Source organism: Protopterus annectens, chromosome 8.part0, assembly GCF_019279795.1.
Source record: "Protopterus annectens isolate FY-2018-M chromosome 8.part0, PAN1.0, whole genome shotgun sequence".
NCBI lineage: Eukaryota > Metazoa > Chordata > Ceratodontiformes > Protopteridae > Protopterus > Protopterus annectens.
Genome location: NC_056741.1, coordinates 640,800,186 through 640,828,146, shown reverse-complemented (window position 1 = coordinate 640,828,146; position 27,961 = coordinate 640,800,186). Strand labels below are relative to the sequence as shown.

At 38.5% G+C, this 27,961-nt stretch overlaps 1 protein-coding gene across 1 annotated transcript in view; it reads right to left on the bottom strand.

The window, feature by feature from the left end:
* Positions 1–27,961, bottom strand: part of CACNA1F (calcium voltage-gated channel subunit alpha1 F) — a 4,101,209-nt gene that overhangs the window by 2,220,295 nt on the left and 1,852,953 nt on the right. The window contains 1 exon segment of the mRNA XM_044079296.1: positions 12,611–12,633. Coding sequence (XP_043935231.1) covers positions 12,611–12,633 — 23 coding nt within the window.

Sequence of the window (27,961 nt, the reverse complement as noted above, 5' to 3'; positions counted from 1 at the left end):
TAGAAAGAACTTCCCTCGATAGTTAACCATGCCAAGAAAACATTGCAGGCTTGGACATTATCTGGAACTGGCATCTCGTGAATTCCTGTTTGCTTTGGAAGGATCTGGTTGTATGCCTGAACTGGTAAAAAAGTGACCAACGTAAGTAACTTCTCATAGCCTGAACTTGTACTTCTGAGGATTCAGCTTAAGATTCACTTCATAAGCTCTTTCCAGAACTTTCTTGAGGTTTCTGTCATGTTCGACTTCACCACTGCCTCCTACTAGAATATCAACTACTATAATAGCACATGGATAATCAGAAAAAAATTGTTCCATCATACACTGAAAGTCTTCACTGGCAGAATTTACCCCAAATGGCATTCTCAGAAATCTGAATCTTCCAAATGGTGTGCCGAATGTAGTTAACAAGGAAGATTTTCGGTCAAGTAAAATTTGCCAAAAGGAACTCTTTGCATATAAGACAGGAAAAACAGCGGCATTTGGCATGAGGGCAGCAACCTCTTTGACTGTCTGCATTGGATGATGAGGTCTTTTTAATGCTTTGTTCAGATCCCTTGGATCAATACATATTCTGTTATCATCTGAGCTTTTCTTATGAGCTAGTACCGTGGAGGATACCCATTCATTAGGCTCTTATACTGGACAAATTACTCCTAGCTGCACCATTTTGTCTAGCTTGGCTTTGACTCTGCTGTGCATAGCTACTGGAACTTTCCATGCTGGTCTGATAACTGGGCTGACTTCTAGGTCTAACATCAAAGAGTACATAACTGGTAGTTCGCCTAGTTTGTCTGCAAAAATTTCAGCATACTCTGAAAAAATAGTCTGGGCGAAATTTGAACTGTTGTCATTCAGGCTTACATGATAAACTTCTTTATTCAGTGAAAGCAGTCCCAATTTCAAACTATCGCTGAGGCCTAATAATGACTGCACGTGTTTCTTGACTACAAAAAAATTGGAAGTCATAGCTGTTCCCAACAGAGTAACATGAAAACGCTACTAAGCCTTCAATTTGAATCTCTTCACCACCATAAGCAACAAGCTTTGCACACTTTGTCAAATCAAGTTGTTCTGCAGCTTTTACTCTAGCAAATGTGTCTGCTGACATAACATTGCACTTTGAAACAGTATCTACTTTGAGCTCTACGGGACTCCCATTAGTTCAAACAGTACAAAATACTTCATTCTTTGCCCACAAATACATTGCATTGGCTGTTTCACCAAGCACAGACACACCATCAACATAAAAAGTAGGGTTGCAGTTTTACAGTTGATTAACTTGACTCTTGGAATGTCCCCTTTTAATAAAAGAATGTTTCTTATTTGATTTACAAAACATTTTGAAATGATTCCACTTATTGCAAGAATGACACTGCTGACCAAAAGCTAGGCACTTTTCTCTTCTGGGTTCATGATTACCACCACAGTTACGACAGTTGACTCTGAAGCTGGGTGGGGGGCACATGTTTTGACTTTTCTGACTCACCCTTCTGCTTCACTGAGCATGCTCTGGAATTTGATGGAAAGACTTGGGGTTTCCCAGGGACTGTTACAGGATCTGTAGTAGCTGTCATGTCCTTGGGCCTGTTTCTTTTAACCACGTGTTGCATACCATCAACATGAGCTTTGAAACTGTGCCTTCCACTGCTATTCTCATTTGTAAGCATACGTGTGTGCTTTTCTGTAAGCTTGTATATCTGACAAATCTCTATGGCCTTAGTCAAAGTTAAATCACTGTCTCAAAGCAAAATTTTCCTCACTGTGTCATTATTAGCACCACACACATGCCTGTCCTTTATCAACTCACCTCTCAGTTCACCAGATCTTCATATTTTAGCCTTGTTTCGCAGGTCAGATATATTTGCTGTATAAGTTTCACCAGGATTTTGATCCCTTTTGTAAAATAAGTGCCTTTCCATTGTAACATTCATTGGGAGTTGCACATTTCTCTAAATTTACGTTTTAAGTATCTGGGTTTTCCCTTGTTTCAGCCGGTAACACTATATGGCGGTCTTCCCCCTCCCCTGCAAACACAGCAGGTGCATACACAAATGAACGCCCTCTTTCAATGGCCTTCGAACCAGCTAAACTAAGCAGAATAAATGATTTTGTATGTGTGTCTTTGTCAGAAAAAGCAGCCTGTATGAAAATACTATATTCCTGCTCAAACACTCTCCAATTTTCTGTAATACTATCAAACACAAGCAGTGCGGATCTGTGAAATCCTTCTACCATGCCCACAGAGTATAGTAAAACGCAATGCAAAATGGCCCTTGTAATTATGTATGAACATTCACACACACCAGGTATGTGCAATAATAATCAAATGCACAACATTTCCCTTCGAAATATTGTACTCTGTGAAATATGCCTTGAAAGAATTGTACTTTGCAAAGTATTCTTTGAAACAACTTTACTTTGCAAAATAACTGCACCGTAATACTGCACATACTTGCAAACACTTTGCACACTTTGGATACTTTGAATGGCTTTCCGTTTTTTGTACATTTTATGTGATTCAGATATTGTTTCAAACATTTTCATAATTATTTCAAATAATTTTATCAATATTTCACAGTTTCAGACATTTCATTTAATAAGAAATTAGTTTTGAGTCCTTCATTTTATATCTGTAGCAAAAGAAATCATTTAAGCAAGTTTTAGTACCTGGAATTTGTTTCTGACCTGTTTTACGAGTTGTTTGAGCATAGGGATGATTCACTCTTGTATATTCCTCCAACTTTAACTGGTTGCCTCATGGCTGTTACTCTGGATCCCATTCTGACACCATGTTGCTCTTCTTATGTTCCTTAAGAAGATGTTGAGGCTTGGGTGTTCATTTAAGTATATTACATACAAATACATCAGGATGGATGACAGAAACATTAAACTTAAACAAACAAACAAACTGACTGACTACATACTTACATGTTCACACTCTGGCTGCCCACTCAAAATGGCACTCTTGCTTGCATGTGCTCAGTACTTATAAGCATGTACTGACTCACTGGAAAGTTCTTAATGGTATATCACACACTGATCTACACTAGGCACAAGACTAATCACTAGTCGTACTTAAAAGAATACACAAATGCAAAAGTTCTCAGAGCCTTCTGGCCTTAGGAAAAGACTGAGGCTGTCACTCATGGGATGATAGTTTCAGTATTACAATACAGATGATGGGGGAGAAACAGAAATGATCTACCTTGGGTAAGACGAAAAGGGGGTAGTGGAGTGGAGGTATACATACTGCAACATTCTCTTTCTCATGTACTGAATTTTTCACTAATGGCCTTTTAAAAGCAGGTGATGATTTAGAACAGGGTACAAACACTTTTACAGTGGTCTTTAATCATGAGAAAGACTTTGCGGTTTACAATTATTCTAATTTGTGTATAGATGAGGCCACAGCCGACTTACTCTCTAAGAGAATGACTTTTGTACCTACCAGAAAGTTCAATGTCACAGACACAATGATAAATCTTCAAATTTATTTAAGAAAGCTGAATTTGTGAGACCACTCCACAGATTAACGTATGTAGTGGTAGTATCTTCAGAATTAGTTCTACCTACAACCCCCTTTACATCCTAAGCTTGCAATATATGAAAAACTATGTGAGATTGACCCATACAACTTAAACAGCTTAAACAAGAGTAAATATAGGCCAGCCCACAATTCAGTTAATATGAACCAGAGAGAGTGTGACAGTTAATCAGTGTTGCAAGAACAAGATGTGAGGGTTATGAAACCTGACAAGGGGGGAGGGGTGGTAATCATGGATTCTTCTACATACATTTCTAAGATGTCGACCATACTGGACACTACAAACTATACAGAGGTTTCCCTTAACGAGTTGAACACTGCATATAGGAAAATCTACAGCCAACTGACAGATATATTTTTGGAGAGAAGGACTGATATTTCCTTATACAACTACTTGAACATTATTAGTCCAAGAGTTCCAGTGTTTTTTGGTATTCCCAAGATCCACAAGGGTCTCTCAGACCCTCCCATGAGACCCTTGTGGATGGAAGGGATTCCATTACCATGGCTTGTGCCCAATATTTAGACCATGAGCTCAAGAAAATATTGCAAAAGAAAATCCATATATGTAAGGATTCCTGGACCTTTCTAGAACAGGTCAACAAAATTGATTACAACGTGAATGATATACTGGTCATAATAGATGTCAAAGAGTTGTATACTGTCATTCCACAAAGTATCGGTCTAGATTGGGTTGGTGACTTGCTGTTAGAACACAATGTGGACCAGGAGAAGAGTAATTTAATTTTAGAATTGCTGGAGATTGTTTACACCAACGATTATTTCTCCTTTAATGACAGATACTTTTTGCAAACAACTGGAGTGGCCATGGGATCAGCTTGTGGTGGGGCATTTGCGAACATTGTTATGGCACACTGGGAGAGGAATTTTGTATTACAGTCTCATTATCATTCTAGTTTTAAATTGTACTACAGGTACCAAGATGACATCAGTTTAATTTTGAAGGGGTCCCCTTCTGAATTGGACAAGTTTTTAGAATACCTTAATAACACAACCACATTTTTCCAGTTTACTTGGGCTATTAATTCAGACTACATGGACTACCTTGATGTTCATTTGTATAAAGATACACATAATGGAAGGTATGCCACCAGAATTCACAGAAAAGAAACATATTCAAATTCTTTTCTGCACTACACCATCTCCGATCCTAAACATCAAAAGAGGTCAGTGGTTAAAGGGCAACTTGTCCGAGCTGCCCGCATGATCTCTGGAGAGGAGGATTTTATTTTGGAGTGTAGTAATTTGAAATCTATGTACTTAAGGAGGGCTTACCCAGTAGAATTGCTCAATGAACTTACAAATGAAGTCATAGAAAAAAGAAGAGTAGGTTACTTCAAGCCCATAGTTGGTGTTCAAATTTTAGACAACAGCTCGCCCAACATTGAGAAGAGAACATCAGATGATAATAGGAGTCCCTTCCTTAGATCTCTGATAGTCACATACAGTTCTGATTCACATAGCCTGATGTCAATTTTTTATAAAAATTGGGACATTTTAATGGAAGACTCGGACATCAGAACCCCTCTAGGTGACAAACCAGAAGTAACATACAGGAGAGGTTTAAACTTGAAAGACCTCCTTAGGAAATGGCATACACACACTACAACAGGCCATTTGGGCATGTATAAATGTGGGTCTTGTAACTGGTGCCACAAAGATAAAACTGGCACTAAGTTTACAATAAACAATATGGATTATAATGTAAAAGGGAAAGACAATTGTTTTTCGAAGGCAGTTGTCTATGTGGCCACATGTGACCAGTGCTTGGTGTTTTATACAGGTAAAACAGAAAGAAAATTTAGTGCTAGGATTTACGAACATGACTATGCCATAAGGAAGAACAATATGAATAATGCACTAGCCAGGCACACCCAAGACAATACCAGCTATAACTTCAGGTTTGTTGCTATTGACCACGTGGATATTAGTGATAAGAAACCTTGAGGACTTCAGTTGGAGTTAAAGGAACTCAGATGGCAGATTTTATTGCATGCAGATAAGTGGCCTGGTATTAATGGTAGGACATCCATCACTCCTGTTTTAAAATTGAAGGCCCTTGAAAGGAACAAAATAGCATAAAGTAAAACATTTATCACAAGTACTTTACTTGGTTTTGATTTTACAAGACCTTTTTTAAATGTGTTTTTTAAGATACTAATACAAGGTTTTTAATTGCTTTGTCACAACTTTTGTCTTGGACGTAATGATCTACATGTGTGCATACTCTGACATTCTTTAGAGTACACATTTTTTTATACATTTTTTATATATTTTTATATAAACATGCTTCAGGTTGAAACACAGTCATCAAAGGGTCAATTATATGTAATTTTGTCTTTATTAACAATTTAGATAGTTTTCCCTGTGCTCAATCAGATTTATTCTATATGTATTTTAATGTTTGCTTTGCATTTTTAACCTTGTCTGGTGAAGTTAAACACAGTCTTAACGAAAGCGCTTACGGATTTTTTCTTTATTGTTTTTGTCAAGATTAAACTACAGCCTTCCACATCATTTTTCATGTTGGTGCTTTTTGGGACTTCGACTGCCAGTGTTTTATTTTTATAGTTAGGAATATGCAGACAGGATTCTTTGGATTTAGAGTGGCTAGGAATGCTTCAGGAAATTGGACAGGAAGTAAGATTTTGTAGGGTTAACATCTTGAAATCTGGAACTTTTAAAAAGATGTTTAATTTGGACAGATCCAAAACTGGTCTTCAAGTTCCCTCTTTTCTGTCAGATCGGGTGAAACAAATTCTATGGTTCCTTAAAGATACAGATCTAAAATGACTAGAAATATGAGGTATTGATCTGGTGGAATCTGGAGAATTCCTGAAGGAATGGGGTAAGATTCATACTGAAGACTGTGTCCATTTTCTATTATGTCCAAAACCAAACAGTCTGAAGTCATGAGCTTCCAAAAGAGAAGAGAAACAGAAAGTTTTCTCCAATTTTAGAAGAGGAAGGAAAATGTGGTAGGGTAAAAGGATCTTTCGGGTCCTTTACAATCAGATTTTTGTTTGTACTACCATTTCTTTTTTGGAAAAATTTTGCCTTTCTGTTGTGAAGCCTTTTTCTGCTTATGGAAAAATGGTCATGGTTTATTGAATTAGATTCCCTGAGACTTAAGGATAGGAGAAAGAAAAAAATTCCTTATCTTCTTGCATGATCTTACTCCTTGAAAATCTCAGCAGAATTGCCACAGACTGTCTTTGTCTAGTTGGGCATCCAGAAGTTTGTTTTTTAATTAGATGGAAGAGACTGAAGCCTCAGCCAAGCATCTTCTATGAACTAAACCAGTGGTAACAGTTGTAAAAAGAAGCATCAGCTGCATCATACCCACATTTAACAGAAAGCCTCGTCACTTGAGATGCACAACTGACCATAACTAATCTGTATTGCGCGTTGTGTTAATGCGTACTTCTCTAGTATCATTAAGTAGTTAGGTAGAGGTTTGAATCCTGCACTGGGCAACTGTGTGTGTATGTGTGTTCCCCTTGGGAAGGAGAAACCTTAGGCAGAGCTCCTCACTGTCTCTCTTCAAGAGGAATCTTGACGAGTGGATGGGAGATCGTAGATTTACCCCGGGGATTACTTCTGTGTCACTACTAGACAGAGGCACAGTAAACTAACCTAAAAAAGGGCACAGTAAACTCAGTTCAATGGGTGGCAATAGCCAAACACACTCTGGCTAGGCTTATAAATGCCCTAGGGCAGATAGCCTAGTATGAACCTATGAACCTATGATCATGCCTTGTAAGGAAGTCCTTAGTGTCACAATCTGGTACATTGGAAACTAATTTGGCCGTATTATCTAAAATGAAAAGTAAGAATCTTGTTGTGTGCTTGATAGTTAATAGTGCTAAAAGACGGGGTGGCTGATTTATAAACGTTTCTCACATATCTGTCTAAGGCCCTACTATCCCTGTCATTAGAGAGAACAAGATACCAGTTTAGTTGATTTAATGAATTTATTTTTTTATTTATTTTACTATTTAATGGTATGGTGCATGGGCTGGTCCAAAGACCATTTTCAGCTACAACCCAAGCATCAACATTCATTACAAAAACAAAAATCAACTCAAATGAAGTAGATGATGATGCATGCAAAAGACAGTTAAAGCTTTCTAAAAATCAACAATTACGAAGATAAATTATAAAGATTAAAATAAAAAAACATTTAGAAGGTATCTACAATTATAAAATAAACTGTGCAGTATTTCAATGGGAGGCTAACTGCTATCTTGACAAACAAAACATTTTTTACTGATATACAAATATAATGTACAGTTTTACTATGGGAAACTAACAGTGTTCTAGCCAGAGGGACAATTCTCATTAAAAGGTAACATTTATTGACTTGAAAGCACCAAAAAGGCATTTCTGACAAGTGTGTAATAATGGTGCATACATGAGCCAGCAAGCTCTGTACCATAAGCAGTTATGAGGGTAACCTAAAGGTTAATATACACAAACATACAACACTGTAAAGTTATACAGAATATATGTAAAAGCAATGTGCCATATTTCCATGGGACAGTAACAGCCCAGGCACGAAGAAGTTATTCTTAAGCTATTTTCAAGATCAGTACAGTTTTAGGCAATGGGACTATTTCTAACCATTATCTTTAAAACATTTTTTAAGGACTTAGACAGCAAAAGAGATCTTGAATCCTTGGACTGAGTCTTGACATTTTACTACTTGAAGGAGATTATTCAACAATGATGGTCTAAGTCTAGAGAATACTCTTTTACCAATAACTGTTTTAAAAGAGGGACGTATCGGACATGAAGTCTAATTTGCAACTTCATGTGTAGCTTCATTCCTTAATATGCATTTCTCTTTTTAGTGGAGGAAAAATAACCTTATTTTAATACTTTGTATATAAGTGTACCAATAAAGTTGGTTGATCTTTCTGATACTGACAGCCATTTTAATCTCATTAGGAGGTTGCACTGGTGAGAATAAGCACTGGCAAGCAAAACAAATCAACATATTTTGTTTTAGGCTATCTATAGTCTATGAGTATTGCATGAGGAGTAATAAATTAGCAAAGGAAGTCTGTATTCAAGTCTGGGGAGAAGAACATTATTTTTAGCAAGGGCAATGTGGGCAGTGAGCAGAAGGACAGATGAGATATATGATTTTATAAAGTTTTAGTTAGTAGATGAACTTAATTAGTATGTTATTAGTGTGCATAGGGATAAGAGCATAACATTCATTTTTTGTAGCTCATAGGTGTTTATTAGCCTAATGACCACAAGGGCCATTTTAAGCCTAGCCATGCATCCCAAATCTCTGACAAGTTCTGATACCCTTGATAAGTGTAAGCATGGGCCTGGAAGATGAACCATTTACAGGTTACCTGTTTGCATCAGAGACATAGGTGCCAAACCAGGGATGAATTTCCGGTTTCCCATCCAATTGTCCAAGTTGCACTTGAACTGGATTAGGGAGGAATTCTGCTTCATATGGATGGGGAGTCTGTTCCATAGATGGGGTAGTCTCTAGGATACATACCTATCTCTCCAGCAGGTCCTATTTATATCATAGGCAAGGTTTAAGTCTTTAGAACAAGTAATTCTGGTACTGTTTGTTTTGTGGATATGCAGGAGGTGCATCAGAGTGAGGTCTGACAATGCCCTGTATGCCAGGCACAGATCTCCCCTCAAAAGCCTGTAGAAGACAGAATACAGGGATAGGGGTTTGAGGAGGTCTGCATAGGGCAAATTACTTACCTCCTGTATTCTTTTAGTGAGGAACCTCTGTGGACATTCCAGTTGTTGGATATGCCTGGTTAGGTACATACCCAAAGGGGGCACTGTACTCAATGATAGGTCTGATGAATGCCAAATACAGTGGAACAATGACTTCCTTGGACTTAAATGCCTCATCTTTGTTTATAAGATGCGCAACATAGAATGACTTCCTCACCACTGTAGACATGTGATGATCAAAGGCTAGATTACTATGTGTGTCTCTAAGTCCCTGACAGCTGGGTCAACCCAGAGGGGTGTGTTGTCAATATGATACTTACCAGGGATGGATGACTTCCCAAAGGATACTATTATGCATTTCTTGGCATTTAGTTTTAGTCCATGACTCTGACACCAGTTGTTTGTCTGTGTCAGCTCCTCCTGGAGAACATTTGTGTCAGTGTGAGATTCAATGACAGCTCCTAATTTGCAGTCATCTGCAAATTTAGTCAGCCAGAGACCACTGACATTGGCCTTGACTTCTGAGAAGTAAATGCCAAAAAAGAGCAGTCCGAGGACTGATCCCTGAAGGACTCCACTTGTGACTGCCCTCTTTGTAGAGGTGGACTCCCCAATTCTAACTTCCTGGGTCATGTCTGGCTATCCACTGGGTGACATACAGGTTCTACCTAACCTCTTGAGTTTGTCAACAATGCCCGAGTGTGGTATTGTGTCAAATGCCTTGGCCAGGGCAAGGTAGGCAGTGTGAACATTTTGTTGGAATCAGCCCATAAAGAACATTCTGAGAAAGGAATACTGGAGATTATTTTGGAGGGCTGAGGTATTTTTATAACATGTAGGAGTATATCATCTGCGTACAATGTTGCACTTAATACAGGCAGATCTTCTATAAACTTGTATATGAACAGAGAACATATATTGGACTCAGAACTGAACCCTGAGGTACACCAGTGACAAAAGCACCTGGTGGAGTTAGCTAGTTGTTACAGTGGACTTGAAATGCTCTATGATCTAGGATTATTCTAAAAATAACACAACTGTAAGTAAGAATTACTCTTACTGATCTGTAGAACTTAAAAGAAGAACATGAAAGGAAGATACAATGACAAATAAAAAGGGAGACCTGTAGAACTGTTCCATACAATCCTTCTGTTGCTCCCCAAAAAGCCAGATAATCTCTTCAGTGCCAGACAAATGAGGAAAATCAGATTTATACTGTACTCTGATTTCTTGCATAGACATTCTTAAAAACTGTGGCAAAAGCCATCACTCTGCTTCCTCAATTGGTGGGGCTAGACAGGACTTTTTGCTGCTTGTGCTGCCTACAAGCAGCCAGCTATATGCAATGTCTCTTTTCCTGCAGCAAAAGATGAATTTTATTTTATTTATTTAACACTTGTTTACTGGGAAAGTCCAACTGGGACAGAGACCATTTTCAGCAGAGGCCCAGGGAGAAACACTCCAGACACATGTCTTTGGAATGTGGGAGGAAACTGGAGCACATGCAGGAAATCCAAGCGAATGCAGGGAGGAACTGCAGATGCCGCACAGAAGGTACCCCAGCCGAGAACCGAACTGGAGAACCTCTTGCTGTGAGATGATACCGCTAACCGTTGCACTACTGTACAACTGTTTAGACTACAAAACAGAAGTTGTTCTACACTTAAACAACTCCCTCTCAACACAAACCTTTTTTTTATTCTACCATACTGGGCATAACATAGGCATTATAAACAATGCATATATTTTTTAATTCATTATAGTTTTACTTAAAACAAATCATCCACTGTTCTTTATCAGCACCTCTGTAAGTATAGTCAGTGAAGAATTTAATACAGTTTTATTATTATTTAACTACATATAATACAATATTTCCTGTCACAGCTCTCAACCGTCATTGATTTTGCCTCGTGCTTTTGGTCTGTTCCTTGTAATCTCTGCTGTTTTTGACACATTAGGAAATGCAGTTAGTAAATAATGGCAGACATTTGCGCTTTAGACTTCACAACCTTCAGAAAACTCATGTTGATGTGAAACCTGTTACTCTAGGAACTTAAGTATATGAAATCAGTATTTAAAGTCTGCCCCTGATTTTGGATCTTTGTCCCCCGTTAGTTTTTTTTTTTTTTTTTTTGGCTTTGTCCTGGATTCTTGAGCCAAGAGGCTGAGTGGTATTTTTTTTACATATATAACAAGAAACAAAACACCTCAAAAAGTATTGCTTTATAAGGCATTTTCCCAGTCTCCAGAGAATATCTAACAGCAATAACTACATGGGCCATTACAGATAAATGCTTATATATAGCCTTTCCTATCCTATACTAGCACTCCTCACCTTGACTGCTCAAGCAGCTGATACTTTCAATGGTATTCTGGGTTATCTATTTTGTCCATCATAAGGGTCTTGAAACAACTCAATATGGAACTCATGAACACACACCTGTATGTGTGTGTGTGTGTGTGTGTGTGTGTGTGTGTGTGTGTATATATATATATATATATAAATATATATATATATAAATATATATATATATAAATATGTATATATATATATATATATATATATATATATATATATATATATATATATATATATATATATATATATATATATATATATATATATATATATATATATATATATATATATATAGATATATATATATATATAAATATATATATATATATATATATACATACACACACACACACACACACATACATTTTTTTTAAATAAAGACCAAAATAATTAAGCCATACCTAAAATTATCGGCATTAGTAATCACAAGCACAAAATTATACATCACCATAATTAATTACTAAGTAAGCACATCCAGCAGATTACCATAAGAGTCTGTCTACACTCTTTCACAAAATAAGCCTTCAGAGACCTTCTGAGGTCTGTGCACCTCTGATGTAAATCAATCCTTTCCACAGAGCAGACTAGCCCCTTAAGATTACCACAAGAGCAGATACTCAAATGATCACTGCTGCAGTAGCCTTAGCTATATCTGTTGTATCCAACTAAGGATATAACAGCCAGCCAGCTTCCAATTCTTCAGGGCACCTTCCAGGCATCCAAACTATCAATCAGCTCAAGCTGAATGGACTAAAAAGTCAGGCTAGGGCACTAAGCCCTTCAGAGGTTTCATGCCAACACAGACAGAGAGGCTGAGCCCTGAAAGGGCAATGCTAGGTGTAACAAAAAATAAACGTCTACACCCTGGCATAAATAACACACCAAAAAGAAATATCATGGCTACCATAGCAGTGATCATTCTAACATCTACTGTTGTGGTAAGTTTACTTACACAACTATACCATGTTCATCATATTGATCAATGCTGCAGTAGCCTTAGATATACTGGTAGATTACCCTAGATGACTACATTTACGAGGTGGAAAGAGAATGGTTCAGGTGCACTGGAGATTGGTCATAGCAAAGACTGATGTAAACCTAGCAAAGGAATCAAGTTTGTAGTGCTTTGTACAAGTATGTACAGAGGATCAAGTTGTTGCTACTTTAACATTTCTGGAATCCAATCCTTTCCAAAAAGCCAAAATGAAGACAAGGTCCTGGTAGAGTTGGCCTTGATCCTGTCTGGAATAGTAGTGTTGTGGTGAGTAAAACAAAAGGCAAAAGCCCTAAACAACCATTTAGAAACAGTCTGCTCTGACTCAGGTTGGACTTTCCTCTTACCTTCACAAGAAATGAACAAATGATTCAAAGATCTGAAAGATCTAGTTCTGTCATGATAGTACCTGAGTTATCTGTGGACATCCAAGGTATGGAGTATCCTTTCTTGTATCCGCTCTTCCTCGTTTTTAGGTTCAGGAAAGACAATGGTGAGATGGCTTGAACGTCTTAATGTAAACTTGGATACCCTTTTAGGCATAAAAGAAGGATTAGTTCTCAAAAAAACCCTGTGGAAAACGAGAAAGAGTTGACTCACCATAAGAGCTTGCAACTCAGATACCCTTTTTGTAGAGGTCAGAGCAATCAGAAAAGCTGTTTTCCATGTTAAGAACTCCAAGTCAGCCGGGAAACCTGGTTCTAATCGAGTAAGTGTTAGCTTCCCTAACACAAAACTAAAATCCCAAGGAGGGGCACTAGTATTCTTGGAGGCCTAAAGGACGTCAAAAACAATCGGAAGGAGTATTTACAAAGACTTTAATCTGAATAAATGTTAAAGTAGATAAGCGCTTTCGTCCCATAACCAACATCATTTCATCAGATAAAATAGTAGATATTACATGCCATTTAGATACCCAGTCATGCATCACATGTTACGTTCAGCACCGATCCAATCCATTTAAAATTACAATCCCACCTTAAAACCTTTAAATAAATACAAGTCTTCTTAAAAAATACCTATACATTGTATTCCTAACTAACAATTAAATATATTCTTGTAAGAAGCACTGAATGCATAAGCTTATCAAACTATGTGTCACATATACATCAATCATCCTGCTAAAGCTTTCAATTTCCTGACCAGCTATTAGCACTAACAGCCAGTTGCCAATATAGCTCTCTTATCTAAGGGTGGAGTGACCATTCTTCACCCTACTATTTTGTGTGACCTTCTCCAGAACTACAAATGTAAAATCATGTTCAGGGTAATTAGAAATATGTTTAGCCAAAGCATTTGCTTTTTTTGCCCTTCTTAATGTCGTATACATGATCATATATTCAATCCTTAAATATATATTTAGTTTTACCGATATAAAAACATTGGCAGCTTTGGCACAGAGCCGCATAAACAATACTCTTTTAACATTTAACATATTAAAGCCTTTGTAAATACTCCTCCCACTTGTTTTCAACATCCTTTGGTTTTCTTAGTTTTTTGGCTTGTTTTTTCTTTGGTTTGTGGTTGCTGTGTGGACACTATGGCAGCGGAGGGAGCTGCAGCATCACAAATGCTATTTTCGGATTCAGATATGGGGGATTTACAAAGGTCTGTGGTAATCTAACGTTGCTAATTCAGCAATTATTACAGACAGTCAATCTAATTTCCCTGGCAGATTGCTCCCAGTAACAGGCTAGAAAATGGAACAACTGCAATCCTAAGGAGACCAGAAGCAACGCATCATTTGATAATGCCAGTTCTAACAATCAAACAGGTCACTTTATGGATTACAACTTGTTTAATACAGTGACTATCCCTAATTTTATTGATTGGCTCACTGATACTTTAGATTTTAATTCTCAACCTATTAACAACTCCACTTTGGGTGACCGTCTTGAAGAACTGGATTATAAACTATTCAAAGTCAAACAGCTAAAATTAGAGAATGCCTTTCTGCTCGAATGTATCAGAACTTAACAGGTTCCTAAAGGTCTCCCAACTTGGAGATACCAGACTGGTTTAGAGAACGACTCTTCACTACATAATTAACTATTATCACTACTCAATAGACAATATGGAGTGTTTGGTGAAACATAACTCCATATGTATCGAATAAGTTATAGAGGAAACTAGTGCACTGGACAATTTGGTCACACATGACAAACAACCAGAGATACAAATTCTAGCATGCTAGACATTTTTAGTTTAAACATCCAGATTTTACAATTAAAACAACAAAACATGAAAAAGCTTGTAAAATACTATATGGAGTACTCAAATAGGAGAGCCTACCCTAATCCACCCACTTTGCAAACATGGGGCAATAAGAAATTTGGTAAGAAATCACAACAACAGTCTTACTGTTCTAATAATAGATTTTCACAGCAGAATGTAAACAACCATCAGGTGGATCAAAACAATAACCCTGGAAATTCTTTTTCCAACAACCCTGGTTCTGCCATCTCTTCTAAGACTGGAGAGGATGAAAGAGAAGAATCCCAGAAACCAATGGAAAGAGAAGAACGAGCCGGCACTTCAGAGAATGAACCAAAGAAATGGAAGGAATAGGACACCCCCCCCCCCACCCAGAATTAGTCCAGATGTTAGTTATAGAAAACAGTGAATTTAATGCAATTCCATGAGAAAGTAATGGACATAGAAATGCTACAAATGGATTATACTGTGACATTAGTACAAATAGTGTGGGGGCCTTTAATGTGTATAATTTTACGTCCTGTAGTATTAAAACTGAACTTGCAGATTTACTGTCAAAAGGTATGTCATTTGTTCCATCAAAAAAAAAGCTAATATAGCAAAAGTTCTAATTGATATGAAGCTATAAGTTAGGAAACTGAATTTTAAATTGATGTTCAATGACTTACTGCCAGCAGTGGATAATTTAAAGGTATCTAGCACTTTTAACCCACCCCCCTCCACCCGGTTTTACAGCTCTACATAAAATATGTGAATTTGATCTTAGAAATATGCTAGGTAATACTCCTGTTGCTAATGAAGCAAATTTTTTAAACAATGATATTGAGAAACTGGAATTTATTAAAAAACAGGGTTGTAGGATAATGAAACCGGACAAGGGGGTGGGGTAGTAATTATTGATAAACTAGATTATATAAACAGAATGCTAGATATTCTCAATAATGACACGTATGCACCAGTACCAATTAATGAAAAGAATTTAGCATACAGAAAAATAAGGATGCAAATTAAGGACATGCATATAGATGGTAGAATAACAACTGACAAATGTAATTATTTAAATATGATCACACCTACTACCCCCAAAATTTCTGGTGTTCCAAAGATCCATAAATGTGTCTATAATCCACCAATGTGCCCCTTTATGGGTGTGAGGGGCTCAATTACTAGTGTCTGTGCTAAGTATTTGGACACTACACAAAGTTTTATTAAAGGATTACAGGCAGGTATGTAAGGATTCTTAGGACTTTTTAGACAAGATCAATCATTTGGAGTTTAATGAGAGGAACACACTGGTTACAACTGATGTAAAGGATCTATATACCATTATTCCACATGATTTGGGTCTGAAATCATTCCAGGAATTCCTTTTTGAGAAAAAAATATTAAGCAAGATAAAATAAATCTGTATGAAGAGGTACTTGAATTGGTTTTGAAAAATAATTTCATATATTTTGAAGGGAAATATTATCTTCAGGTAAAGGCATAGCCATGGACTCTACTCATGGCTCACTGTTTGCTCACATAGTGATGGTTCAGTGGAAAAAGCAATTTATACTGGATGGCAAATACAAGGCTTCTTATAGACTGTATATCCAGGTTTTGGATGACATTTTCTTTGTATGGAAGGACACTAGGTATAGATTAATTTCATCCAATATATTAACAGTGGTACTGTTTGCCTTATATTTATGATACAAGTAGAGGAGCATATTTAGATGTGATCGTGGAAAAAGATTCCCAGTACAGAACTTATATCTCATTCATCTATCCAAAACCCATCTACTCCAATACATTATTACATTTTAGTAGTGTAAATGCCCTAATGCAAAAAAGAGCTGTTGTTAAGGGACAATTCATGAGGGCAGTGAGGATGGTTACCAGAGACATGTTTTTTTTAACAGTGTAAACTTATGGAATCCATGTTTCTTAAAAAAGGATATCCCAAGTTGCTGGTTAAAAATCTAAAGGAGGAGATGTGATCGTGGAAAAAGATTCCCAGTACAGAACTTATATCTCACTCATCTATACAAAACCCATCTACTCCAATACATTATTACATTTTAGTAGTGTAAATGCCCTAATGCAAAAAAGAGCCGTTGTTAAGGGACAATTCATGAGGGCAGTGAGGATGGTTACCAGGGACATGTTTTTTTTAAGAGTGTAAACTTATGGAATCCATGTTTCTTAAAAAAGGATATCCCAAGTTGCTGGTTAAAAATGTAAAGGAGGAGATGTGATCGTGGAAAAAGATTCCCAGTACAGAACTTATATCTCACTCATCTATATAAAACCCATCTACTCCAATGTATTATTACATTTTAATAGTGCACATCCCCTAATGCATAGAACAACCATAAAGATGATACGAATATCTCAAATATTAATTATGACATTTGCCCCTAAAGGAGCTCATTTATTACAACATTTAATTTGGAAAGCAGGGTTATTAAATGGGTTATGGAGAAGAAATGGACTATTCTAAAGGAATATGCTGAGGTTGGGGAAAATTAGATGAGAAACCCATTATAGTGTATAGAAAGGGTGTCAATCTAAAAATATAGTGGAAAGACCTCCACAAAAATTAGAGGCATGAAAAATGTAGAGGAGTCTGACAACTCCTTGACCAGATCCCTCTGAAGCCTGGTAAAATGTGCCAAATAATTCAGAGACCTTAAGGTAAAGGCCGCTGAAGTCAGGGTGCGCTTCCGTACCTATCCATACTCCTAGACTCCTTATTAGGAGGATGGATGGACGTTGAAGCCTCTGCCACGTCCTGCTGTGTAGCAGATGCCACCACCATGGCATCTACAGCCACGCCTTTAGTAAGGAACTCCTTCTCGGGGAGCAGATAAGAATTTGTTTGGACGAGAAGGGACTGGTTCCACAGTATCCGGTGTTCCACGCCCGACAAACTAAATCCAGAAGCTCGTCGAAGGGCGGAGATACCCAGGAGGCGGAGGGCTGAGCCCCAAAGGCCTTGAGGAGCACTGATTCGTCCGCAGAGGGGGTTTGGACATCCAGCCGCCTCGTTGTTTGAGGATCTCTAAGATGTCTGCAAAGGAGACATCATCCGAGGACGACTTAGGGGACCCCTCTGCATCATCCATATCCGTGTCGATGTGATAGACTCGGGGAGTCCACGTGCTTCCTCTTGCACGATCTCTTCCTTGGGGTTCCTCTGGAGATGACTCCGAAGAACCCTCAGGAAGAGGGAACCCCACTGGGGTAACCTCAGGCCTCGGGCTCCGCTGGCTATGGACAGGGAACTGCCAAAGACCCAGTCTCCACGCCCAGGGAAGGTGCTGGTAAAACCGGAGAGATGGCCAAGAGGATTTGGCCAAGGCACTCCTCATGGCTCTGAAAGCCGGACCTCCAGAATCCTGGGAGCGTCCAGTCTCCGGGCCATGATAGTAGACGGAAGTCCCGCAGCTGAAGCACCGAGAGGGAGGCTCGGAACCAAAGCATCGGTCCCGAAACATCACCCTCGGGTCCAGCCGAAGAAGTCCGTACCAAACTCGGACCCGAGGCCCGGGTTGGAGTAAGGGTCGGAGCCGACCCTGAGATCTCCACCGGCTCCAAGAGCACCTGCTCACGGAGCGAAGCAGTCGGAGGAGGAATAGCAATGGGGTGGGTCATGGCCATCGGCTCAAGCCAACTGGGTCGGAGCGAAACAAATTTTGGAAGACTGGGGACTGGAAAAGTCTTTGGAGCACCCTGTCTATATCAGAATCCGACATTCTCGAGACCGAGAGGAAACAGAACGGGTTCGAGAAGACCTCCCTCGGCCCCAAGGGACTAGGGGACCGGCTCGAGGCGACTCGATGAGAATCGGCGCCGAGGAAACACACACACCAGATTCCATCGGTGCCGAGGTAGACCGCCGAGGAGGAAGTGTCTGAGCGGCGACTTTGTCGGCTCCGAGAGCAGTGGAGCCGAAGGTGACCCGCCTCGATGCTCCAGCCATCGGCTCCGAAGCCAGGAGTCGATACTGGAGGCATCGAGGCAGACCGTTCGACCTCGGCTCAAGTCTTTGGAGCCGAAGGAGAGGCCTGCCTAGGTCTCTTGGCAGTCGGATCCGACGGACTGGTCGGAGCCAAGCCCTTTCTTTTGGCAGGAGTCGGAGGAAGACAAGGCTTCTTCAAAAGAGGGTTTAATCAACCCTTTAAGAATTAATTTATTTTTCCTCTCCTGGAGGACCCTAGAGGAAAAAGCGTGACATACGCTGCATGACTCCTGCAAGTGCTTTGCCCCTAAACAATAAACACAAAGTAGATGGTCATCAGTAACAGACATCTTAAAAGCACATTTAGTACATTTTTTAAAGCCCGAAGGCCTAGGGGCTTGAGACATAATGTTAAACAATTTCTGACAGGAAATTTAACAACTGTAGAATCGCTTATGACAAAAACCAAGGCTTACAGAAACTGTGTAAAACACAACCTTAGGTGTAATAACCGAACTTTAAAACACTAAAAGTTCAGTTATACAGTTTGACCGAAAAGGCCCTGGATTGAAAGGGGCGAAACAAACTCTACCCAATCACACACAAGAAATTCCACTACTCAATCGTACACAACAGGCAGCAATAGGCAGCAATAGCGTTAAAACGGCTTTTGTGAAATACAAGCACAAAACTGACAGAAAAAAGTAGTTAATAAAGCTACTCAGCCCAGCCAGCTCGAGACCACGTCCTTGCAGTTAAGCGGCAAACGAGATCTGGGGGACTGATGGTGGTGCATCCTGGGATATAGTAAGCTCAGCCAATAAGAGACTTCGCTCTTTGGCATAAGCGTGCCGAGTCGGAGCCGAGGGATCGGCTCCGAACCCATCATTCAGAATGTAGGCGAGATAGGATCACATAACATCAACCATTTAGAAACAGTCTGCTCTGACTCAGGTTGGACTTTCCTCTTACCTTCACAAGAAATGAACAAATGATTCAAAGATCTGAAAGATCTAGTTCTGTCATGATAGTACCTGAGTTATCTGTGGACATCCAAGGTATGGAGTATCCTTTCTTGTATCCGCTCTTCCTCGTTTTTAGGTTCAGGAAAGACAATGGTGAGATGGCTTGAACGTCTTAATGTAAACTTGGATACCCTTTTAGGCATAAAAGAAGGATTAGTTCTCAAAAAAACCCTGTGGAAAACGAGAAAGAGTTGACTCACCATAAGAGCTTGCAACTCAGATACCCTTTTTGTAGAGGTCAGAGCAATCAGAAAAGCTGTTTTCCATGTTAAGAACTCCAAGTCAGCCGGGAAACCTGGTTCAAATGGAGTAAGTGTTAGCTTCCCTAACACAAAACTAAAATCCCAAGGAGGGGCACTAGTATTCTTGGAGGCCTAAAGGACGTCAAAAACAATCGGAAGGAGTATTTACAAAGACTTTAATCTGAATAAATGTTAAAGTAGATAAGCGCTTTCGTCCCATAACCAACATCATTTCATCAGATAAAATAGTAGATATTACATGCCATTTAGATACCCAGTCATGCATCACATGTTACGTTCAGCACCGATCCAATCCATTTAAAATTACAATCCCACATTAAAACCTTTAAATAAATACAAGTCTTCTTAAAAAATACCTATACATTGTATTCCTAACTAACAATTAAATATATTCTTGTAAGAAGCACTGAATGCATAAGCTTATCAAACTATGTGTCACATATACATCAATCATCCTGCTAAAGCTTTCAATTTCCTGACCAGCTATTAGCACTAACAGCCAGTTGCCAATATAGCTCTCTTATCTAAGGGTGGAGTGACCATTCTTCACCCCTACTATTTTGTGTGACCTTCTCCAGAACTACAAATGTAAAATCATGTTCAGGGTAATTAGAAATATGTTTAGCCAAAGCATTTGCTTTTTTTGCCCTTCTTAATGTCGTATACATGATCATATATTCAATCCTTAAATATATATTTAGTTTTACCGATATAAAAACATTGGCAGCTTTGGCACTGAGCCGCATAAACAATACTCTTTTAACATTTAACATATTAAAGCCTTTGTAAATACTCCTCCCACTTGTTTTCAACATCCTTTGGTTTTCTTAGTTTTTTGGCTTGTTTTTTCTTTGGTTTGTGGTTGCTGTGTGGACACTATGGCAGCGGAGGGAGCTGCAGCATCACAAATGCTATTTTCGGATTCAGATATGGGGGATTTACAAAGGTCTGTGGTAATCTAACGTTGCTAATTCAGCAATTATTACAGACAGTCAATCTAATTTCCCCCTGGCAGATTGCTCCCAGTAACAGGCTAGAAAATGGAACAACTGCAATCCTAAGGAGACCAGAAGCAACGGCATCATTTGATAATGCCAGTTCTAACAATCAAACAGGTCACTTTATGGATTACAACTTGTTTAATACAGTGACTATCCCTAATTTTATTGATTGGCTCACTGATACTTTAGATTTTAATTCTCAACCTATTAACAACTCCACTTTGGGTGACCGTCTTGAAGAACTGGATTATAAACTATTCAAAGTCAAACAGCTAAAATTAGAGAATGCCTTTCTGCTCGAATGTATCAGAACGAACAGGTTCCTAAAGGTCTCCCAACTTGGAGATACCAGACTGGTTTAGAGAACGACTCTTCACTACATAATTAACTATTATCACTACTCAATAGACAATATGGAGTGTTTGGTGAAACATAACTCCATATGTATCGAATAAGTTATAGAGGAAACTAGTGCACTGGACAATTTGGTCACACATGACAAACAACCAGAGATACAAATTCTAGCATGCTAGACATTTTTTTAGTTTAAACATCCAGATTTTACAATTAAAACAACAAAACATGAAAAAGCTTGTAAAATACTATATGGAGTACTCAAATAGGAGAGCCTACCCTAATCCACCCACTTTGCAAACATGGGGCAATAAGAAATTTGGTAAGAAATCACAACAACAGTCTTACTGTTCTAATAATAGATTTTCACAGCAGAATGTAAACAACCATCAGGTGGATCAAAACAATAACCCTGGAAATTCTTTTTCCAACAACCCCCTGGTTCTGCCATCTCTTCTAAGACTGGAGAGGATGAAAGAGAAGAATCCCAGAAACCAATGGAAAGAGAAGAACGAGCCGGCACTTCAGAGAATGAACCAAAGAAATGGAAGGAATAGGACACCCCCCCCCCCCACCCAGAATTAGTCCAGATGTTAGTTATAGAAAACAGTGAATTTAATGCAATTCCATGAGAAAGTAATGGACATAGAAATGCTACAAATGGATTATACTGTGACATTAGTACAAATAGTGTGGGGGCCTTTAATGTGTATAATTTTACGTCCTGTAGTATTAAAACTGAACTTGCAGATTTACTGTCAAAAGGTATGTCATTTGTTCCATCAAAAAAAAAGCTAATATAGCAAAAGTTCTAATTGATATGAAGCTATAAGTTAGGAAACTGAATTTTAAATTGATGTTCAATGACTTACTGCCAGCAGTGGATAATTTAAAGGTATCTAGCACTTTTAACCCACCCCCCTCCACCCGGTTTTACAGCTCTACAAAAAAATATGTGAATTTGATCTTAGAAATATGCTAGGTAATACTCCTGTTGCTAATGAAGCAAATTTTTTAAACAATGATATTGAGAAACTGGAATTTATTAAAAAACAGGGTTGTAGGATAATGAAACCGGACAAGGGGGTGGGGTAGTAATTATTGATAAACTAGATTATATAAACAGAATGCTAGATATTCTCAATAATGACACGTATGCACCAGTACCAATTAATGAAAAGAATTTAGCATACAGAAAAATAAGGATGCAAATTAAGGACATGCATATAGATGGTAGAATAACAACTGACAAATGTAATTATTTAAATATGATCACACCTACTACCCCCAAAATTTCTGGTGTTCCAAAGATCCATAAATGTGTCTATAATCCACCAATGTGCCCCTTTATGGGTGTGAGGGGCTCAATTACTAGTGTCTGTGCTAAGTATTTGGACACTACACAAAGTTTTATTAAAGGATTACAGGCAGGTATGTAAGGATTCTTAGGACTTTTTAGACAAGATCAATCATTTGGAGTTTAATGAGAGGAACACACTGGTTACAACTGATGTAAAGGATCTATATACCATTATTCCACATGATTTGGGTCTGAAATCATTCCAGGAATTCCTTTTTGAGAAAAAAATATTAAGCAAGATAAAATAAATCTGTATGAAGAGGTACTTGAATTGGTTTTGAAAAATAATTTCATATATTTTGAAGGGAAATATTATCTTCAGGTAAAAGGCATAGCCATGGACTCTACCTGCGGCTCACTGTTTGCTCACATAGTGATGGTTCAGTGGAAAAAGCAATTTATACTGGATGGCAAATACAAGGCTTCTTATAGACTGTATATCCAGGTTTTGGATGACATTTTCTTTGTATGGAAGGACACTAGGTATAGATTAATTTCATCCAATATATTAACAGTGGTACTGTTTGCCTTATATTTATGATACAAGTAGAGGAGCATATTTAGATGTGATCGTGGAAAAAGATTCCCAGTACAGAACTTATATCTCATTCATCTATCCAAAACCCATCTACTCCAATACATTATTACATTTTAGTAGTGTAAATGCCCTAATGCAAAAAAGAGCTGTTGTTAAGGGACAATTCATGAGGGCAGTGAGGATGGTTACCAGAGACATGTTTTTTTTAACAGTGTAAACTTATGGAATCCATGTTTCTTAAAAAAGGATATCCCAAGTTGCTGGTTAAAAATCTAAAGGAGGAGATGTGATCGTGGAAAAAGATTCCCAGTACAGAACTTATATCTCACTCATCTATACAAAACCCATCTACTCCAATACATTATTACATTTTAGTAGTGTAAATGCCCTAATGCAAAAAAGAGCCGTTGTTAAGGGACAATTCATGAGGGCAGTGAGGATGGTTACCAGGGACATGTTTTTTTTAAGAGTGTAAACTTATGGAATCCATGTTTCTTAAAAAAGGATATCCCAAGTTGCTGGTTAAAAATGTAAAGGAGGAGATGTGATCGTGGAAAAAGATTCCCAGTACAGAACTTATATCTTACTCATCTATATAAAACCCATCTACTCCAATGTATTATTACATTTTAATAGTGCACATCCCCTAATGCATAGAACAACCATAAAGATGATACGAATATCTCAAATATTAATTATGACATTTGCCCCTAAAGGAGCTCATTTATTACAACATTTAATTTGGAAAGCAGGGTTATTAAATGGGTTATGGAGAAGAAATGGACTATTCTAAAGGAATATGCTGAGGTTGGGGGAAAATTAGATGAGAAACCCATTATAGTGTATAGAAAGGGTGTCAATCTAAAAAATATAGTGGAAAGACCTCCACAAAAATTAGAGGCATGAAAAAATGTGGATAATGTCACTACTGTACATATATTAAGTTTGGCACAGTTTGAGGTAAAAGGGTGAATTTTTAGACTTCAGCAGAAATGGGACTATTTCACAAAGGGTATTGTTTATGCAGCTCTATGCCAAAGCTGTCAACGTTTTTATATCAGTAAAACTTGAATGCATATTTAAGGATCAAATATATGAACATGTATGCAACATTAAAAAGGGCAAAAAAACAAATGCTTTGGCTAAGCATATTGCTAATTACCCTGGACATGATTTTAAATTTGTAGCTCTAGAGAAGGTCACACAAAACAGTAAGGGTAGAGCATGATCACTCTATCTCGAGATAACAGAGCTATATTGGCAACTGGCACTTAGCGCTAACAGCTAGCCAGGCTTAAATGAGCACTGCTTGATTGCTTGCCTTATGAAATTAAAAGCTTTAGCAAGATGATTGATGGCTATGTGATACATGGTTTGTTAAGCTTATTCAGTGCTTTTTACAAGAATATATTTAATTATTACTTAGGACTACGATGTATAAGCATTTTTTTAAGTAGACTTGTATTTAGACTTATTAAAAGGTTTTAAGGTGGGATTGTAATTTTAAATGGATTGAACTGATGCTGAACCTAACATATGATACATGGCAGGGTATGTAAACAGCATGTAATACCTAGTATTTTATGTGATGAAGTCCTGTTGGTTACAGCATGACAGCACTTATCTATTTTAACATTTACTTGGATTAAAGTCTTTGTAAATACTCCTCCTGCTTGTTTTTGACGCCTTTTGGTTTTCTTAGTTTTTCGGCTTGTTCTTTCTTTGGTTTCTTGCAGGGCTCTTATGCAAAACTCCTTTCAAAAATATACTAATGCAAGAACACATTGATAGAGGAGGATCCATGAGCAGACGTGCTGATGTGGATGATAAATGAACCCTGAGAGAGGAGTAAGAAAGACCACTGGACAGTAACTCATACAAACATTACAAAACTAGATAACAACTAGCCCCAAATGAGTGCTGACCATGTTGTTGACACCAACTAGAAAACCTTTTTCATTTGCTAGTAGCAGGCTTTCTTAGATCCATTAGTAACTGCTACACATCCTCAGCAAACAGCTGCCTAAAGGAGACTAAGACCCTATCACCCAGGCAATCAGTTGATGCTGACTGGCATCAGGCTATATCAAACACCTCTGTTCTTGTGCGAGTAGAGCTATTCTGTGAGGAAGCTTGTGATAACTGCTTCTGACCATTTCCAAAAGAAGGAAGAACCACTGTTGCCTAGGCCAGAAGGGGGTCACCACAATGATCATGGGGGATTCCTTCTGAACCTTCAGAAGTACCCTAGATATTAGTGGAAAAGGTACAAAAGCATACAGGAACCCTACACCTTACCTTAAAAAAAACTTACTGTAATACTATCACTACACAAGACACACTCAGAAATACAGACATGCACAAATACGCCCAAGCAACACTACATCTATCCCCTTACCTAACCACAACCCCAACCCTAAAATACAAACTCTCACACACAAACATACAAAACCTGTTCCCCCACCTAGCTTCAACCCTAACCCTAACTCTCAAACACATGCACAAACTCTCTTACCACCTCCAAACTTCACTCACCTGTCTCAATGAAACATACTGTTGACATTCTGACCATTTGGCTATCCTTACTTTCGACATTATACACCAGCCCTAACATCTATCAACCAAAAATATGTTCAACAAAATGCAGGAAAACCGTGTGTGTGTGTGTGTGTGTGTGTGTGTGTGTGTGTGTGTGTGTGTGTGTGTGTGTGTGTGTGTGTGTGTGTAGGAAAAGTAGTAACTTTAAACAGTTGCTATATAATGATAGAGTAAAGACACGCCCAAAGGGGAGAAGGTAAAGCACATATCCCTGTAGGAATTGCAATATTTGTAAAGTTATAACTAGAGAACAAATTTTCATTCACCTCAGTTTATCTTTTGAATTTAAACCTAGATTCTATGCAGACTGTACTACTACTACTAACTTAACATATTTAGCCACATGTAATTTCTGTTCTTGTTTTTACGTCGGCAAGACTATACAGCGATTGACATAACTAGTAGACACTTATATGAGATTAAGAACAAAAATTAGAAGTTATGTACCTACCATAACGTTCCATGTTAGTTGTCTTCTTCTCGCCTTCTTTCTTGCTGGATGGGTTCGGAGCCGATCCTCGGCTCCGACTCGGCCACTCTGAAAGCTCGAGAGCTAGTTTCACCGGCTCGAGGCTTCCCTATATCCCATAATGCTCGGCGGTAACTTCCTCAGATCTCGTTTGAAAGCTAATACCAGCAATAAAATTCCATAAGGAACAAAGAAACTCTTCTAGGTCTGTCCTGGCTAGGGGGAAGGAGGGCGGGACGCAAGAAAGAAGGCGAGAAGAAGACAACTAACATGGAACGTTATGGTAGGTACATAACTTCTAAATGTTAAGTTGTCAATCTCGCCTTCATTCTTGCTGGATGGGACCACGTCCCTAGCACCTTGTCCCGGGTGGCCTATCGGAACAGACTCTTGAGTACAGTGGAACCAAAGTTGGCCCAGTCTCTAGAGGCCAGGTCCAACTTGTAATGAGAAATGAAGGTATGGGGAGAAGCCCAAGTAGCTGCAGAACAAATCGAATCAATAGGCAGCCTATCTTGGAAAGCTACCGAGGTGGCTAAAGCTCTAGTTGAATGAGCCCTGGGTTTGGATGGCAATTGTTGATGTCTTATTTCATATACTAGGGTAATCAATGAAGTGAGCTATCTAGAGAGAGAGACTTTAGAGACTGGAAGGCCCATTCTACCTTCTACATAAGAAACAAACAGTTGGTCAGATTTCCTGAATTGTTTGGTCCTTTCTAGATAGTACCTAAGCTGGCGGTGAATATCTAAACTGTGCAACATTTGTTCTGACCTATTAGAATAATTTGGGAAGAACACAGGAAGCTCAATGGTTTGGTTCAAATTTGCCAATGAAGCTACTTTGGGCAAAAAAGACGGGTTAGTACGCAAGGAAACCCTGTCTTTATGAAATACCAGATAAGGGGGTCGACTACACAGAGCATGAAGTTCAGAGACTCTTCTAGCTGAGGTGATAGCTACCAAAAAGAGTGTCTTCCAGGAAAGTAATTTCATAGAACATGAAGCCGCAGGTTCAAAGGGGGGAGAATTAAGGATGCCAGAACCAAGTTGAGATCCCATAGAGGAGGAGGATCTTTGATGGGTGGTTTGAGTAGAAAAACTCCCTTTAAAAAGTCTTTGCAGAGTTTGTGAGACATAATAGAGGACTCTGAGACTCCAACCTGAAAGTTCGAAATTGCAGCCAATTGAACTCTAATGGTAGAAGGAGATGAACCTGCATGGAAAAGTTCGGCTAGAAAGTCTAGAACTGTTTGAATAGAAGCAGTGAAAGGATCTATGTTCTTTGACTGCGCCCAAAAGGAAAAACGTTTCCACTTGCTATGATAAATCTTCCGAGTGGAAGATTTATGAGAGGCAATCAAGATATCTCTAACTGAGTGAGATATCAAGGGAAGCCTGGCTAAGGTCGGAATTGGAGGAACCAAGCTGTGAGGTTCAGAGAGGGAAGAGAGTGGTGCAACTGACCCGACTGATGGGTCAAAAGGTCTGGAACTAGGTCCAGATGCCAAGGTTGTTCCAACAGATAACGGTGGAGAAAGGGGAACCAAAT